The sequence below is a fragment of the Oryzias latipes genome, chromosome 12, assembly GCF_053564925.1.
Source record: "Oryzias latipes strain Hd-rR chromosome 12, Olatipes_Hd-rR_3.1".
NCBI classification, from domain to species: Eukaryota; Metazoa; Chordata; class Actinopteri; order Beloniformes; family Adrianichthyidae; genus Oryzias; species Oryzias latipes.
In genome coordinates this window covers 7049147-7067456 of record NC_136248.1, presented here as the reverse complement: position 1 = coordinate 7067456, position 18310 = coordinate 7049147, and the positions used below count along the sequence as shown (strand labels likewise).

The window sequence follows — 18310 nt, the reverse complement described above, 5'->3', positions numbered from 1 at the left end:
GGTGTAAAGTGGTTCCGATGAAAATGGGTAGAAAATGAAATAAAATTTAAAAAAAATTTATTACACACACTCTAAATTTCTAAATTCAGCCCCATTGCCTTGCGCTTGTACGGGTGCTTGCTGCGACGCTCAGGACTTGTTATCTCGGCAGCCCCACGAGTATCCATCCTCTTCGCTGTCGTACTCCGATGGACCTTTCGAATCCGTGACTTCCTCGTCACCACAATAGATCGAACGGATTCCCCTGGCGAAGAGGCGCTCCACGGGTTTCAGGTCTCGACGGACTGGAGGGGGGAAGCCAGGCCAGCGTCTTTCGGATGGGTCGAGGTCCCAGTTAGCCAGACTCGGGCTGACGGGGCGAGCGGCATGGCGGTGCTGGACTTTCACACGATCCGTTGCCCCGAGCCTGAGGTTGCCAAAGCTTTCCCGCAAGCGGTCTCGCTCATCGCCACTCTCGTCGTCCTCGGTCGATCGGTCGCCATCCTCGCATCTCCGCCCCGAGTTCAACCACCCCCCGGCCCTTCGATAGTCCCCGACGTCCGGGATCGTCTCTCCCTGGGGCCGGCTGTCTTTCTCGCGCTCCAAGAGCTTGCGTATCACTTCGTAGTCGTGCCGCGACGCCTCGTTCTCATCCTCGTTGTCCTCCTTCCCCACCACCTCGTCCTCCCGTTCGTCCTGTTCGGAAATCGTGTCCTTCACGCACAGCTTTATCACGTCTTCCGCCGACTCCCCCAATATTCTGGACTCGGATTTCGAGTAGGCGTACCACCCGGCCCCGTCCGGGCGCTTGCGCACCTGGTACTGGACCGTGCAATCTCTGCCTCGCACCCACACGTCGCACGCAGCTTGCTTGAAGACCACGCGGTAGCTGCCAAAGCGGGTGCTGAGCATGGACCTAATCGTTTCTTCCTTGTCTTCGAACTTGGGAGGGTCCATGTCTTCGGTGGAGCGAGAGCTGATCACGGCGGCCTTCGCGGGTCAGCGTCCAGGGTTAATGAGCGGCGGTTTCTGCGCCCAAAAGACCTGCCATGCTCAACAGTCGGAGAGAAAGAAAGCGCAGGCGAACGCCAATCTCGCGAACCGACTGTCGCGCAGCCTGACGGAGAGGCTCAGCTCCGAAAACTCTTCTCGAACCAGCCACCTCGCCCCGAGGAGATCCACTCTGCGCCAGAGCTCATCCAAAGCCGGGTCCCCCTCCACCAGGGCGAAATACGTGGCGTAGAGAGGTGCGAGGATCGAGAGCAACTCCTGACCAGAACGTATCTCTCGAGCGGAGACGTCGCATTCCTCGACGGGGGCCTTACGATTCTGGGGAGGTGCGGAAGCGAGGCCGCCTCTTTGCTTCTCCACGGGCAAAGGGTACCTGGCGTACAGGTTGTAGAAGCGGCCTCGGCTCAGGCGGCACGCGTCCCCGCAAAGCCCGATCAAGGCTGAGTGCGCAGCGCTCGAGTCCTCGGTGAGCCGGGAGCACAGCTCGGGCTGCACTTCCCAGAGAGCCAGGGCGTCCGTGAGATTGCGGTGCCTCAGCAGAGACAACTTGGCGTCTTCGAAAGGCGAGTCGACGACGACCAACCTTCCGTCGGTGGTGAGCCAGAAAGATTTCATCCCGAAGACGTCCGAGAGCCTTCCCTCGCAGCAGAATTCGGGATCGCCGTCTCCCGACATCATTACGCGGTTGAAGCGAACTCTTTCGAGATCTGTTAAAACTCCCGGCAGGCACGCGTCTCTCGGTCGCGCCGCATCGCTGACGGGAATCCCGGAGAAGAGCCAGCAGTACCTGAAGTGGATTTTGAGCGGCAGCACGAACTCGCTCACGGCGGCCTTGCAGGGACGTCTTTCTGCGTCGCGGGTTCGGCGAGCCCAGGCACTGTGCGCGATGAGCTCCGCCGGACACAGCGCCTCACCCGCTGCCCTCTCCTCGAGCAGCGAGCTCACGCGTGGACCTAGGCCATTGCGCCTCGCGCGCCCTGGCCTGTCGAGAGCTCCGTGGAGAACTTTGTCACCAGACCCTGATGACATCCTTTGGTTGCGAAGAGAAATCGTGCGCGATCCCGTGCCTGGCTCCAGGCCGCCGGTGCCTTTGGCTGTGGCTGTGGACTGCGTACGGCTCAGGCTCTACAAGGATCAGGTCGAGGAGGAGAGCAGGCGCTCCGAACGGGAGAGGGTCTCGGAATACAATCGGCTGATGACAGACCGAGTGGCGCAAGCCGTCTTGATTCGCGAGCTGGGTTTGGAAGGCGCGAAGGCGAGGGTGCGCGAGATACGGGCCTCTGGAAATCTAGAAGGGGACGCCTCCGATCGCCTCATGTATCGATTTCGGCGCATGGTAGAACGGGTGTTTGAATATTTCCAAACGAACGGCATGCGCATGGAGCCCTTTCAGATGGAGCTCTTGAGAGGAGTCGTGCTGGGCGTCACCGAGGCACAGTTCGGAGACGAGCTCTTCAGGCACAAGCACGCCCTGCTGAGCACGCTGAACCTCGCGCCTCTGGGTTCCGAGAGCTACGATTACCAGGACCCGGCGCGCAGCCACCTGCACGAAGTGGAAAAGGAGTTTGCTCGATACGCCAACCCGTACACCCTGTGCCTCGCCCCGAGGCAGTGCGGCAAGAGCCTGGCGATGAGGCTGATACTGGCGGCGGTGCTCTTGCACTTGGACATCAACGTCATGGTGCAGGCTCAGAACAAACACATGTGCACCACACTGAGGCTAGGGGTGGAAGCCGCCATGGAGGAACTCCAGAGACTCCCATCCTTCCTTCAGACCGAGAGGACCGTGAGCGTTCACGGAAGCCCCGAGAACCGGGTGTACAGATTCGATCCCGGGTACAAGGGCTCGTCCTTCGCTCACTTTCTGTCCAGCAGCAACGACGTGAGTGGGCACTCTTTTACTAGTCCTCCTCGTCCGTCCCTATCTATCTCATTCTCTGTCACCTCGCTCCTACTTCTTGCTGTCTTTGCTTTTTTCTTTCTCTCTCTCTCCTTTCATTTTATTTCGTAACACCAACTTCAGACATCTGTGCCAGGTAAGTGACTCTTTATAAGGCTCCAGGATTCTGTTTCACAAACATTTTGCAGCCAGGCTCGCATCAGGTGTCAAACTAGTCCAGGGGATGGAGCGACGACAGGGAGACGAACCTACGGTCTACAGCAACATCGTCCGCAGGGACGGCGTGTACGTGCCGATCGGCCTAGACCCGTACTTTGACGTCTCCATGTCGCGCAGGCTCGAGTGGTTGAACAGCACAAATGGAGGCCGAGACGTCCACCCGGACGACAATTCGTATTTTGCGCAAGAAATGGTACGGCTGGGAATGCCCAGAGAGAACGATGAAACGGGTATTTCGCAGGCCGCCCAAGGCCGTGCTCCCGCCGAGCCCACGGGGCACAGTCGATGTTTCTCCTGCGGCATGGACGTGGTCGTTGCGGCGCCAGGCGAGACCTATCTGAACCAGCACGCTTTCGTCTCGGGAGGCGCTTGCCCCGTCCTGACTTCAAACTACACACCTGAGCGCATCGCCATTGAGTTGGGCCAAGCCAGGTTCACTAGAGGCCTAATCGCTCACCCTCAGGCTGTGTGGGTGCCGGCCGGGACGGACATTTCTCTGAAAGTTCATCTCACCCACGGGTTATACGTAACGTTGTCCGAGAAACTGTGGTGCTACATGTGCGGCCGCTGCCCAGGGGAGCACGGGCCTCGCTGTTATCACAAAATAAGAGTGCTGGCGGGCGCTCTACAAGACACCCTCCTAAATTCGGTTCTGTGACGGGTCACCGAGCTTCGGAGGCGAGTTCTCTAGGCGCGAGCGAGCCTCACCCTGCGCCTCGTCCCCGTCGGGCCCGAGAATCTGAGACGAATTTCACTTTGTGGATTGTTACCGAAAGAGAAGGAAAAAAAAAAAAGTAGGAAAAGAATATCAGCAACATCGCACCCTCTTGCAGAACGTCAGTCACACGATGAAGCGTGCGAAAAGAAGGGTGAACACGGCAGAGCAGCAGCAGCAGCAGCAGCGCTCTGGTCCTCTGGGAGGAACTCAGAGGCCCTCGCCTGACCGCGTGTACAAACCCGTCTGCTACCTGACAAGAGGATCTGAGGAGAATGAGTGGAACGTGTGGAACGCGTCGTCCGAAGCTGTGAACCTGCGCCCCGGAGACAAATGCTCGGCGAGGATATTGGATCGAAACTTTGAGAGCTGCGCGAGCATTGTCGTGCAAGCACTCGTAGACCTCGTCCTGCTCGGGTGCTCTGGCAGAGCCTGCGCCCTCGATCGAGATGTGCGCTTTCACACAGACGCACGCGGCGTCCTTCAGTGCGCGGCGCGCCAGGACGAGCTCACGAGACTGTGCCTGTCCAAAGGAGTGGACTGTTCTCTCTTCCTGAATTGCTACGCGCAGAAGCCCGAGGACGAGAAGGGCGAGGACTCAAGGCTCGGAGCCCGGCTTCAGGTCTTGTTTGCGCGCTCCGTGAAGGAGATGCTCCGCAGGCAGTACGACGTGACGCACCATTACCCCCTGTTCCGTCGAGCTTTGAGCCTGCACTACACGTCCGAGGTCCGGTCCGGGCCGCCCGAGGTGGAGGACATGGTGGCGCCAGGGGGGCTGCTCGACCGTAGTGCGGAGGAGCACGTCACTCTGCACGGTGTACCACTGGTGGGTTCGGACCGCTTTTCGTTTTCTCGATGGAGGTACTACGAAGAAGACGAGGACCCTGCGGAGGACCACCGAAAGGGCGAGGCTCGGGACGGCTCTGTCGACGAGACAGAAGGTGACAAACTCGACGTCGAAGAGCCCGGGAGCGCAGAGGCTGAGGGGGAGACCCCTATTAGCGGAGGAAACGGGAGCTCCCGCGAAGAGGAGGTCGGCGGCAATGATGGCGAGGACCTCGCGAGCGGCGAGGACGAAGACGTGGCCGCAGTCGATCCGGGAATCGCTCACGGGGTCGGGGAGATCTATGCCGCCTTCAACAATCTGTCCGGAACGCTGACGGACGGCCCGAAGGGCTTTCCTTACGCGTTCACTGTGTTCACGGGCGCGGAGCTACGCTTCAACGACCTGGTCGACTACTGCCTGAAACGAGCCTCGGGACCCCTAGGTCCCTTGCCCGCGCGCTGTCACTGGGGATCGATAAACCCTGTGCTCCTCATGGAGGACCCGGTTGATCGCGACACGGGGAAGGTTTCGCGCAGGTACACCGTAACCTCCAGAGGCCACCTAAGCACCCTGATCGCAAGATCATCCTCCTCGTCGCCTTGCGACCGACCGCCTCCTTGTTACAACGAGGTCTTCCTGCCGGGCAGACCCGTCAGCAGGCTGAACTTGGACCTGGACCTCAAGTGCTGCCGGGGATGCAGCGAGAAGTTTTCGAACAGGACCGACCGAGCCACCAAGGCTCGCCTGTGTCAGAACGTAGTCTCGAGCCTCGTCCTCGTCGCCGCTGAATCTGTGCTCGGGCTGGCCGGAGTGAAGCGCGCGGAGGTCGAGGGAAACCCCGAGCTTTCGGGGGAACTGTGCCGATCGCTGGGCAAGTTCGCAGCGTACCAGAGGGTGTCCACGGCCAAGGCTAAGCTCAGCATGAGGATCCTGTGGTACCTGCCCGTCGAACTGTGCAGCTTCGATGGGATCGAAGTTTACGGGCGGCTGCTGAGAGAGATGGAGAGAAGGTCCCTGCGCTACTCTGTGCTCTCATACCCGGACGACCAGTCTCAGTGCGGGCTGTGCGATCTCAGAAGAGCGGTCGGTGAGCGGAGGGTGTCCGGGTCGGGATGGCTGAGGACCGAGGACCCGAACGCCGGCTCGCGCAGGCGCTCGGCGATCGACAAAGCTCCGTATTCTTGCAGAAAGTGCGTGAGACTTCCAAACTGCAGCAAGGACGGCTTCGCTTTCGAGTACGTGGACACCTTCAACGCTCGAGAAGACTTAGAGGATCCTCGCTTCGAGGACCCCTGCGCTCTCTCCGTGGGCCTCTCCTCTAACCCCATCGCTCCCGACGTGACGTCGCTCGGCGCACGCTTCGAGTGCGCAGTCGGGGCGGAGAGAATCTGGCCTGGTCCCGAAATGGAGCGACCAGGGGCCCCGGATCGAGCGGTGGCAGAAAGCGAGGCTCGGAGACTGTCAGATCAGTGGGGCGTGCCGGTGACGCTGAGGACGACCGGATCGGGGCTGGTGTACGTGCAAGCCGACGAAAAGTCTGAGACCTACCCGTGCCCCATTCACGGAAGGGTACATTCCAGGACCAAGCTTTGTGCCCTGGTCTTTGACTCACACACCAAAGCCAAATGTTTTGTGGCTTGAGGAAGGAAGACGGGTCAGACCTGCTTGTAACTGATGCTCTTAAGGGACTTACTGGGGGAAACTGGGGTTGTTTGACATCCGCTGCTTTTTTTTCCGTTTTTTTTTTTTCTTTTCTGTTCTGTTTCTCTGCTTTGAAAATCAGTGTCTTACAAATGGATCAATACATATGTGTGAAATAATAAAGTTTGCACCAAACCCCATTTGAGTCTTATATGTGTTGCTTTTTTTTTTTTTTTTGCTTGTTTTTCGAGTGTCAACATTTTATTTCGCCTAGGTTTGCACTTTGGATGCAAATGCATTGACCCTGTGAGCAAAAAATAAAAAAAAATAAAAACAGACGAGGTTAGACAAGAATCACAGAGGGTGCTGTTTTCTAGTCAGAGCTTTATTTGGAACGCTCAGCAGAAACTGAAGCAGCAAGCAAAAGAGTGTATGTGTACAATCGCCCAGACATCTCAAGACAGGAGACACAGAGCCTGTTGGTTTTTAGTTGGAGCTTTTGAAATGACCCACGATCGCACGGTCAGTATGGGCCCCCAAGATACACCATGTCAGCATATCTCATCCACTCATTCACATCACACATTCTTCTGGCGCTTCACCGGTCTCAAGACGGGCTCGGCAGTCGACGGGCTCAGTCCCTGTCGTACGCGCCACTCGGCCCGGCTGACGTGTGTGAATATCGCGTCCGCCAGTCGGGCGGGATAGGCGTGAAGCTCGTCCAGGGAGTGCCCCTCGCCCTTAGCGCCCCTGTCGTAGGGTCCCCGCTGAGCCGCTTCCGCGTGCTTGCGCTCTCTGAAACCCGAGCAGTTCTTTTTGCACAGCGAGGCCTCGAAGGGGCTGTTGGTCATCAGCCTCGTCCTCTTTCGGTACTTGGTGCCGTACATGCAGTAGTCCAGCCTGACGATGCGACTGTCTCTGCAGCCCGAGGTGAAGCTTTTGCGCTTGACCCAAGTCAGGTACTTGTAGCTCTTGGCGCCCCTTTTCGCGTCCATGTACTCGACAAAGGAGCTGAGAAAGTGCTTGCCGGGGTCCTCGTACAGCCGGTGAGAAACCCACCGCCTCCATAGCATGCTGGAATCCGGGTTCTCGACAAAGTACAGCATGCGAGGGTTTTGTCCATGAAAGTGTTCTATGATTTCCAGCGTCTTGGTCACCAGCGAGTCAGCAAGTCTCAGGTCCCTGGGCGTGCAGGCTCTGGTCCGGGCCAAGCTGTAGTTTTCGCACGGAGGCCCAGCGAAAACGACGTCGGGCGCGGGCCCCCGCCAGTCCCTGCTCGGGTCCCACTGCCTTACGTCCGTCACTATATCAGCCCCGTGTCTCCCGTCCATGTCGAGCCTACGCACCGTCCACCCGGCGGCAACGAAAGGCCTGCATATGCTGCCGGTCCCGTCGAACAAACTCAGGAGCGTCTTGGGTTTCGACACACAGCGTCGCGACGACGGAAATCCCTGGTCCAGCGCCATGGCTCCGCGAGCCTGCGAGCTCGTTAGGTGAATTAACTTATCCCCCGTTAGTCGAGAGGAACTCCGACCTCGGCGACGGAAAGCGAACAATTGAAAACTAAAAAAAAATAAAATAAAAACAACAGGGGGCCATGTAAAGCGAACCATTGAAAACTAAAAAAAAAAAAAAAAAAAAACAACAGGGGGCCATGTTTCCCAGTTGGCAAGTGCGGCTGCTCTTAGCGGTGGCCCTCTTGGAGTGGCGTACCGTCGCGAACCCGCAGCAGCAGCAGAGCCCCGGCTGCAACTGCACGAAGGACCTCCTGCGGTACAGCTCCCCCGCGGGCCCCTGCTCGCCCGAGTGCGCCCTGATCGGCCTCAGGCACGCTTACCACGGACTCGGAGGCAACGACTGGACGCTCGAGGTGTCCGGCCGGCAGTTCGCCATCGGCGCAGCACAGGGTAGGACGCTGTGGGGGACGACAACGCGCAAGACCGAGCGCCTCTGCCAGGCCACAAGCGCCGTGTTTGACGGCGCCCCAGCCCCCAGGCGCGACTCGCCGAACGCGCCTCTGGACGTCAAGAGCTGTGACGTGATGCTGCTCGAGGTACCCGTGCTGCTGCACAACGACGCGGGACGACAAGGCGGTCCCTACCTCCGTCTCCCCGCACGACAAACGAGCGCAAGGAGACAGAAGCAGGTCGAGACCGGCCCGAGAGTGCCTGCCGGGGCCAACGAGACCCTGCGCGAGATGAGTCGTCAAGGATGGGGAGGCGCGATAGGAGTGAGGCTCGTTCGACCCGAGCCCAGGAGCAGAGACCTGAGAGTCGAGGAGACAGCCGCCGTGCTGGATTGGTTATTGGGCGGCTGCCCAGACCTGAAGTTCGCCGTGTTGGACGCGGACCCGCGTGAACCCGGGTTCGGGGCCTACTTCGGAGTCGTGCGCGACATGTACGGGTCACGCGTGGACGTCATGCCCTCAATGTCCGGGAAGACCATCGCGCGCCTCATGTCGGCGAAGAACGATAACGCGACGCGCTACGCTTGCACCAAAACTTACTCCGAGTGCTCTGAGATCGGGACGCTGTACGGGGAGGACGGGAGGATGCTGCACCGAAGGCACGGGAGACGGCCTCTGCTCGAGTGTGGGCGCACGGCGCCCCACGGGCGGAACTGCACCATGTGTCAAGAGCGAGGCACCGTGTACGCGTTGTGCCCCACGGGTCTGAGGCCCGCGGAGGTCGCAGAGAAAGGATCCCGGACCCCCGGGAAGCCGGCCCTGTGGCTCGAAACGAGTCGGGCCGAGGAGGCCGAAGCGGCCTTGCGGGAAGCCGGGGAGGTGGCGGCTCAGCATGGCGCCTTGCTGGACCTGGATTCCTGGATGGAAAAACTGGAGGGCCCCTGCAAGTGGACTGAACCCGGGCGCTGGCCCCCGGAGAAGCACAACTCGGTCGAGTCGATCGCTGGCGAAGCGCCGCTTGGCCTGACGGGGCCGTCCGTTTTCCTGGAGCTCAGCCGCAGGTCAAACAACCGAGCGGGGATCGCTGTGACGCTGCCGACGGCCCGCTACGAGCCGGACGAAAAATGCTCAGCAATGAGGATGCGCAACAGACACATGGGAAAAAAGAGCTCAACCGATCGTATGTATTCGGCGGGTGAGCTGCGGGACATCGTCTCGGACATGGCGAGGTGGGGGGTGAGCCGGTACTCCCTGGGATACCTGGACCACACGTTCGGGCGTCCGGAGGGAAGTTCGCTGTTTGCAGAGCTCAGCACAGCGATCGACTCCGCCACCCGACGCTCCGGCACCCTGCACTACAGGTACACGAGGAGCTCCTCGTTCGACGACGGGGGCTCGTCCCACGTCGAGGTCGACGGCCTATACAAGCTACAGAGCGGGATATTTTTTCAGCGAGCTGCAGAGAACGCTCCGCTGGCCAAAGGCTTCGTGACGATCCCGGGTGTTCCCGGCTTGAGACTGGGCCTATCCTCTCGCATGAACATCGGTGATCCTCTGAAGGGTGGCGGCGCCCAGCTGCTGCGAGAGCAGGCAGAGATCGCAGAGTCCGTGCCTGTCGGGGCGCAGGTTGTGAAACTGACCTCGGGAGGGAAACTCGTGGCGTTCGTCGAGGCGGACAGGATCTACGTTCACGAGGCCAAACGGCAGGGGCACGCCAGACTCCGGACGCAGGTCTCGAGAGCGCGGAGCATGGAGAGCCCGCTTTGCCATCGAAGACCGCAGGGCGACCACGGCGAGCTTGAATGCTGCTCCCGACGAGTACGCGAGGCTCGAACGAGAGTGAAATTGGAACTGTCCGTGCCCTCGGCAACAAAGCCAGTGACCAAGGCCCGTCTCCGAAAACTGATGGACTCTAAGCGGTGGTTACCTCCACCGGTTCTCACGAGGCGAGAGGAAGAGTGGCTGTCGGGCGATGGGGCTTCGGAAAGGACACGACCAGCCGTCTCCTGGCCCTGGAGGGCACGCGACCAGCTGAGTCTGCTACTCGAGTGCTTTGGCGAGCAAAGCGGTTCGTGCCTGGAACTGGCCGACTCTGCGGAAGGAGACTGGCCAGAGGGAGCGACGGGGTACCCCGTGGCGGCGCGGATCGCGGTCGACTACGGAGACGACATCCTGCTCAGGATCCTGTTACGAGCGGACCACGGAGCCGTGCGTGCCGCAGTTCCTTGCAATTTGCGGCCCTTCTCCTTCGGCTCAGAGGGGCCCGGGGACGGCCCGCAGAGCTTCCCAGGGTTTTTCACGAGGCCCGGAGAGCGGGTCCGCTCCGCGTCGAGGGACTACGCCCAGGAAGCCCGAGCTCTCGCCCTGCTGGCCTACGAGTCGCTCGCGCTGCGCCACTGCGGCGAGGCGAGCTCCCCTCTCTCCCAGCTCCTGGACTGCCTTCGACAAGCCAACCAAAGTCTGGCGAGCCTGGGCTCCGAAGCTTCGCTGCTCGAGAGGCGGGCTCGAAAGAACGACGCACTGGAAAGCGTCGTGTCCGAGCGTCGAGCCCTGGCAATGGAGCGCTCCTACGCGTTGTGCTTGACTGCGGTGGCTGTCTCCGTATTAATCAATGCCGCCGCGATGGGGGCCCTTTGCGCAGTCTGCTCTCGGTCTCGGACTCCCAGGTACAGGAAACTGAAATGAAACGACCGACAAGGGCTGCGTGCCTTCTCTCTACGGTCGCCCTGACTCTGTTTCGCGTGACTCCGGGTCCCGAGGCGACTCGCTCGGAGGAAAGCGGGCCCTCTGCGCCTCGAGATCCAAGGGTCATACTCAGACCCGGGAGGTGGAAGATACTGCGACCGGGAAACAGTCAGACGTTCCTCTCGTACCAGTTCTACCTCAATTCAAATCTGACTTTCTTCGTTCCCTCGGACTATCCGGAGTGCGCCAAAGTCTCTTGCCAAGGCCTGCCCGACGACGGCGAGCGGCTGGGCTGCGACGTCCTCTGCGGCTCTGGTAGCTGGCGGGACGCGGACGTCGCCTTGTCCACATCCGTCCGCAGCCAGTATCGGACAGCGAGGGAGCTGCAGGCGGCCTTCAAGGACCTCGAGGCTCTGGCCGACGCGCACCTGGGCTCGGACCTCGACTCGGGAAGTCAGCCGTCGGCGACGGTGGACGTGATGGGCTACCACAGGTCTTTGATAGAAGAGGCCCGGGCGGCCGCCAAGGCCACAGAGGAAAAATTTCAGAAAAAGCGCGAGGGAGACTACGAGAACGACGACGATTCTCAGCTGAGCGGTAGCGCCTTCGCTGCGAGGATGAACGCGTGGAGGAGCGGAGCCCTGCTGCTCTCGGCGCAGCTGAACGCCGTCACCTTTGCGTTGGTCGGGGCTCGAGAGAGACTGGCGGTTTGCGCGCAGGGCCTGATGAGGGCCGACATGACGGGCTGCGCGCCCGGATCGCCCTCAGAGTTTCACACGGACGTTCCCACAGCCGCTCGTCCGATCCTCTCTCGTTCGACCCACGGTGGGCTGGCGCTGGACGTCGAGAGAAAAAAGTGGGAACCCGTGCTGCTGTCCCGCTGGTACATGGCCTTTGTGGACTCGTCCTCGGGAAATCGGACGTGCTGGCTGGACAGGGGCATGGTGAACGACTCGCGCTCCAGCTACAGGGAACCCAGATGCGACCGGAGAGGCCTGTGCGACTCGCTACGGGTCGACGGAGACACGCTATCCGCGTGCCAAGTGAAGCGTGGCAGCGACATAAGCCAAGATTGTCCATTGGTGTGCGGGTCTGCGTGTTTCGGGCCACTCTGCTACGACAGCCATTTCAACTCGTACACCCTGACGAAGGGGGTCGAGGCAGAGAGCTGGAGGGGTAGGTCGAGAGAGATACTGGTGGCAGGCGAACCCCAGACCCTCTCAGGAGCACACCTCGCGAGAGGTGAGGACGAAAGAGCGACTGTCCTCGAGATGCGAGCCCGAGCCAACGCAGCCCTCGATCTCCTCAACCGAGGGGTGTCCGTGACTCGAGCCGTCGAGACGCTGAACGCCACCTTCAAGGGTTACGCCAAGAGACTGGAGTCCAAGGCGGACGAGCGTTCACTAAGGCAGCGGCAGTGCGAGAAGGCGGCTGTCCGCGGAACCGCTGCAGCCTCGGTGGCTCTCTTTTTGTCGACCGTGACCTGCCCCGTGCTGGTATTGGTGATCGTGAAGATGAAGTGCTGATGGGATGCTTCCCCCCATCCCGGAACACCCCGAAGAGGAGGCTGTCGGCAGTGGGAGGCCGGCGCTTGAAGGCTCGAGCCCAGACGCCATAAGACCGTCGTCCAGAAGATCCGCGGCACACTCGTCCTCTCGACCAACGCGGTCAGCTTTACGAGAGACACACGCGCCCAGAAGCTCCTGGTCTTTCGGAAAGATGCTGTTTCTGACGGTGTTAGCCTACAGTGCCCTGGTCACGTTCTACCCATGCAGCGAGGCGAAAGAAGCGGACAAGGCTAAAGGCATCAGTGACAAGAAGTATGTGAAAGGGTGTGAGGTGGCACTGACTTGTCCACAACCGAATCCAGGACAGTTCAAGGGCTTCGCCTGGTTCGTGGAAGTACAAGGGACCAAGCACGGGCTCTTTCGCATCGAGAACGGGATTACCACGAACTACGACCACAAGGCCAGCGTCGGCGCCAGTCACTTTCTGCTCGGCTCAAATCTGCTCATCATGCCATTTACGAGAGGATACGAGAGCTCCTACGGCTGTTTCCGCTGGGCGATCGCGGGCCATCAAAGCGAGCAGTACACTTTCTTGGTTTCAAACTGCACCGTAACTTCGATCTTCAGCAATCCCTGCTCTTAAGGTCCCTCGCTCTGTTGACAGTGTCCTCCCTGGGTCTTCGCCACACGAATTGAAACCACTGACACTTATCCCTGCTACTGCCACCACCGCATTTGACATCACCGCCGCCTTCATTGCAGCCGCTGAACTCCAGGGAAGAAGCTAAACCATGGCCAGCTCAAAACCCTCCACACCCAAACCCCGCTCTTCGAGGTCGAGCAAGAACGATGACGAGGAAAGACCCGAGCCCCTGATACCCAAACGCAACCGGTACTCGCACAAGACCAGCCCCTCAAGTAGGGCAGCTCACAGCTTGCTCGAAGGAATTCTCCCGAGAGCTGCCAGGCGGAGCATCTGCGAAACTATGCCCGCTCAAGATCAGGAAGGGGTATGCAAACTGGTGCACGTGATGGCCAACGCAGCCCTTTTGAGGGAGCAGAAGGTGCTTCGTGCGGAAGAATCCTGGAACAGGGAGTTCGAAAATGCCTTGGCGAACTACCTTCCGGTGAGAGAACACCACGTCGCCTTCCTCACTCACAACATGGTCGTGACCATGATCGGAGCTGTGGTCGCCAGGGCTCTCGAGCAGGCGACCAGGAGCGGGGCGGCAAAGAGGCTGGGCGACGGAGCCGACGAGTCCGAACTGCGGGGTCTCACCCTGGACCTCTTGGCCGACCGACACTATGTGAGAAACATCGCCTGCCACGACTGCTCCAAGACCAGCGAGGTGGAAGACGTGGCGTACTCCGGCATCATGGCCGTGAACATGACAAGGGCTCTCCTGGAGGAAAGCTTCAAGCGCAGATGCAGACTGAGCGGCAGCCCGACGGGGAGCAAGACAGACGACTCCTACAAGGACCACGCCACCATGACCGCTCCGATGGCCAACATCGGCTTCAGGCACCACTATGAAAACAACCAGCATCACCCTGAGCACTACACCAACAGCGACAAGAGGATGCCAGGCGTGTATGTGGTGGAGGCCGTGGTGGACGGTCTGGCCTGCGTCTTCGAAAGAGTGAAGCCCCCGCACGTGAAGGCCTGGTTGGGGATGTTCAGCAAGGAGAGGTTTCCTCACCCGCAAAACAAAGACCTGGCTCGGATGGTGCTGGACGCGCTCCAGGAGTACATAACGGACGCCGACTACACCGCCCTCGAAGCCTTCAGGGCCTCTGTGTTCGCCATAACCGGAGAATCCTGCCCTTGGGCGCGAGTGTCCATGACAAGCTGCTGCGACCACAGGCCGCTTGAGGGCGACAGATACTCGGAAAAAGACCTCTCCACGTACTTCGAAGACCCGTGAGGATCCGGCTGACGTTTCAGACACCTGCCGCTCGCCGCAAACAGCCCAAGAGTTTAAAGTTTCATGGCTTATGTCGTTTTCTGTGAAATGTCAGAGAGGAAAAAATGAAGGTGTAAAAAAAAATGAAATAAAAGACCTGTCAACTCAGAAATGTGGTTTGCCTTGCTTTCGACCTCTGTGTATTTGTCAACCTAACAGCTTGCAAACAGTAAATGTGGGACCGAAACACACACGCTCACACAAGTCAGATACCACAGACGGTTGCGTTTATTCCAGAGGGTAAAAAAAAAAATCAAGTTGTGCTTGGTGCAGACATATAGGACGAGGACAAACGCACAGAGGAGCGGAGCCCTGTTGCCCTCGACCAAGCCGAACGCAATCACCTTCGTGCTGTCGGGTGGACGCTCGAGAGAGAGAGAGGCTCAAGGTTTGGGCACAGGGTCCGATGAGGTTGAGAGGCATTTTTCCCATCTCGGAATTCCCCATAGAGGAGACTGTCGGCAGCGGGAGGCCGACGCTAGAAGGCTCAAGCCCGGACGGTATAAGACCGTCGTTCAGAAGATCCGCGCCACACTTCTCCTCTCGACCAACGCGGTCTGCTCTGCTAAAGACACGAGGATAGAGAAGCTCCGGGCCTTTCGCGAAGATGCTGTTTCTGACGGTGTTGGCGTGCACCGCCCTGGTCCCGTTCCGCTCATGCCACGAGGTGAGAGAAGCGGACGAGGCTCACGGCACCCATGTCAGCGCGGATGGGGGAGAGTGTGCGGTCGCACTGACTTGTCCGCGTGAGAATCCCGAAAGGTTCATGGCCTTCTCCTGGTACCAGGTTGTACGTGGGACCAAGCGCGGACTCTTTTACATCCGGGACAACGGAACTGCCTTGGAGTACGAGCTCGAGGAGAGCATCAGCGCCACTCACAAGTTCCTGGGCTCGAACTCAACTCTACTCATCTCGCCAATTTCAACAGGATACGAGGGCTCGTACGAATGTAGCCGCTGGGCGAACGTGGGCCATCGCAACGAGCAGTACAGTTTCTCTGTTTCAAACTGCTCCGTGACGTTGATCGTCAAACCTCCCAGTCCCTCAGTTTGGGCCAAGGGGGGCTCGACGAAGCCCTCTGTCTCGTCCCTCACTCTGTTGACATTGTCCTCCCTGGGTATCCTGATACTGCTTTGACTTGAGCGGCAACAAAATTTTGCTGATGCAGCATCGCTCATCCTCAAACCTAACGACTTCATCCCCTACGAGCCCGGCCTTGTGCACGTACTGCTTGTTATACATTTTTGAAAGGTCCACACTTTTCACGGCATGTGTTCTTCTCAATGAAATGAAGTGAGAGAAAAATGATGATGTAAAAAAAATCAATAAAGTACCGGTCAACTCCAAAATGTGGTCTTGCCTCGCTTTCACCCTCTGTGTAACGTGTCAACCTGACAGCTCGCGAACAATGCACTTGTCACCGTGACACACATCCGCACTCAAGTTGTTGGGCTTGTGTGCTGAACATGTAGCTACATGAGCGTGTGTTGTTGAACGTGCTCCCTTGAATAAAATCATGTGGTCTCTCAGCTCACTTGGGTGCGTCTTTGTCTGTTTTCACTTCTCTCTCGGTCTAAGGGACTAGAGGCTCTGACTTTTCCTCCCCGCTTTGGCCTACGTGTGTTCCTAAGCGCCCCTCGCATATATGACAAAGGCACAAAACCCCAATGCGATACAAATAACAGACACAGGACAAGCTGAGGTTTTCAATGCTGTTTAATTCACAACAGTGAGCGTACAACGCTAGAGAGAACAATTGTGTTAGGGGATAAAGCAAGACAAGCGCCGTGATCACAACGGGACGGGGTGTGCGTTACGCTGACTGAAAAGTTTTTTCTTGATGCAGTCAGAAGATTTCGTCCGCCTTCTGCTGTGGGGAATCTTCGTTTTCAACGCAGGAACTCCGTGCCTCGGGATGGGCTGCTCCACAGGGGTACAAAAAGAGGAGGGCGGGAATCTCCGAGGCGAAGGTTCCCTCTGACTGCCGCCCATTCGCTCGCCATCGTGTTCCGTCGGCGCAGGCGAGCGTTGCACCGTCCTTCCCCGCAAAGGGCGAAGGGGAGTCGTATTCTCATCTGCAGAAATTCTGGCAGTCGAGCAGGTCAGGTCGTTCACTCCGGATCCCGTCCCGCTTCGGGTGCCGACGGCCTCGAGGCTCTCGCGGTCAACTTCGGTCGCGGCTGCGGAGATGACCGGAGACTTCTCCGGAGGTAGCTCGCGATTTGAGTCGTCCGTCATCGTTGCTCCCCTCTATCCGGGTGGCTGAGCGCGAGGTTCTGATGAGGTCTGGAGGACAAGGCGAAACTCTGTTGAGCCCGGGTAACTGCCGCTTTCAAACATGACTCGGAGGGGGTGATACTTGGGGCAGCGGTCGGATCCAACCTAGCGCCGCAGCCGGAACGACGACGCGTTTCGATCGGCGACCGGGTTAGGCTCTGGGCTCGCGGCTCTCACTCGCAAGCCGTCAGAGGTATTTTGTTGCGATCGTAGTTTCCGTGACGCGAACCCAGACTGAGCCGAGGTATACTAATTGCCCCGTGTCCACTCGCTGGACAATGAGACGATGGTGAATGAAAATTACAGTTTCTGGTGGTGGTACGAACGGAACGAGTGGGCGGCATACACCATGGTCGCAGCGCCTTTGATGGTGCTGGGCTTGGTGCTCATCATGCACAGGTTCTGCAAAAGGCCCGCTGGGAACATCTACAAGCCCAACGCTCAACGGGTCGGTGCTGTGTACCAGCCCACGACCGAACGTCAACCGTCCACCTTGTCGAATTGGCGTGAGACCGTCGAGACCTGCAACTGCCGGGGTGCAGAGCGAAGAGTGGCAGAGAGCCCGGAGCCCGCAGCCCTGAGTCGCTCAGACCAAGTTCTGGAGGTCCCGATCGATGAGAAATACCCCTCGGTTCTGTGAGGCAGAGCTAAAGGGGTGCGAGAATTTTTTTTTTTTTTCCTTCTTTCTTCTGTTTGTCTGCTTTGTTAAATAAAAAAAAAAAAAGAAAGCTGCACACAGCTGAAACTTGTACCCTTTTATCTCTCCTAGTTTACGCAGGTCTGCAGTGATAGCAGGAGGAGCAGCCCAGAAGACAACGAGGCCAATTTGCTGAGATCCTGCTGTGGACAGTTCTTCATTGTTTTTCTTTAATTGTAACTAGCGTGTTCACAATGTCAAGTTGTTGAGATCCTGCTGCAGACAGTTCTTCTTCTTTCTTTTTTCTTTTTTTTTTTTCATTGTAACTAGTGTGTTCACAATGTCAAGCTGTCGACACAATAAAAAATGCACAGATCCAAATTATGCTCGAGTGATGTTTTATTCTGGACAAGCAACTTCATCCATATCCCTGCAACAATTACAAAGCAACAGACGACACCTTGCCGTATCGTCTGCGCTTCTTGCCATAGGGGCAGAAAACACACAAAAGGTATGCCACTACGATGAGCAGAGCAGGCAGCCATGAAGACCAGACTCCGAGTGCAAGGCCGGTCCACGAGCGGCGGCTGAGACAGAGTTGAGTTGTGATGCGGAGAAGACTCTGAATACATTGGGGCGAACCTCCCCTCTAGGTTTTCTCAACCAGTGGGACGAGAAGTCTCACGACGTCCAGCGCACCCATTGCCGACGCGGCCTTAGCTGCCTTCTTGGTCTCACCGGTCCCTGTGTAAGACAACGGCCCTAGTTGAAACCCAAAAACTTGAGGGAAAACAAATCACAGTGTCACATCGCTGTTACCTGTCGCTTGCACATCCACCTTGGTCGCTCCGTCTAAAAAGATCGCAAATGCTGAGCAGAAGCAACGAAATCGGCCGGACGGAACCCACTGGTCTTGTGTGAGTTCCTCGAAGTTGTAGGTGGGAAAAGGCCAGTTGTACCTCTGGCATAATTCCTGTGAACGCAAAGAGAGTTTTTTTTTTTCTCATGCACAAACAGCGGCATTGGGTCACGTGAATAGGA

The 18310-nt window shown here is 58.5% G+C and overlaps 1 protein-coding gene across 1 annotated transcript; it reads left to right on the top strand.

Annotated features, from left to right (window-relative positions):
* The first annotated feature begins 14730 nt into the window (after positions 1-14730).
* Positions 14731-17648, top strand: LOC144996417 (uncharacterized). The gene is made up of 2 exons (XM_078955878.1): positions 14731-17287; positions 17402-17648. The coding sequence occupies exon 1, from the start codon at positions 14962-14964 to the stop codon at positions 15490-15492; it is 531 nt and encodes a 176-aa protein (XP_078812004.1). The 5' UTR covers positions 14731-14961; the 3' UTR covers positions 15493-17287; positions 17402-17648.
* The last annotated feature ends 662 nt before the right edge of the window (positions 17649-18310 follow it).

Coding starts and splice junctions, on each gene's coding strand:
- LOC144996417 (XM_078955878.1), top strand. CDS start 14,962: ATGCTGTTTCTGACGGTGTTGGCGTGCACCGCCCTGGTCCCGTTCCGC.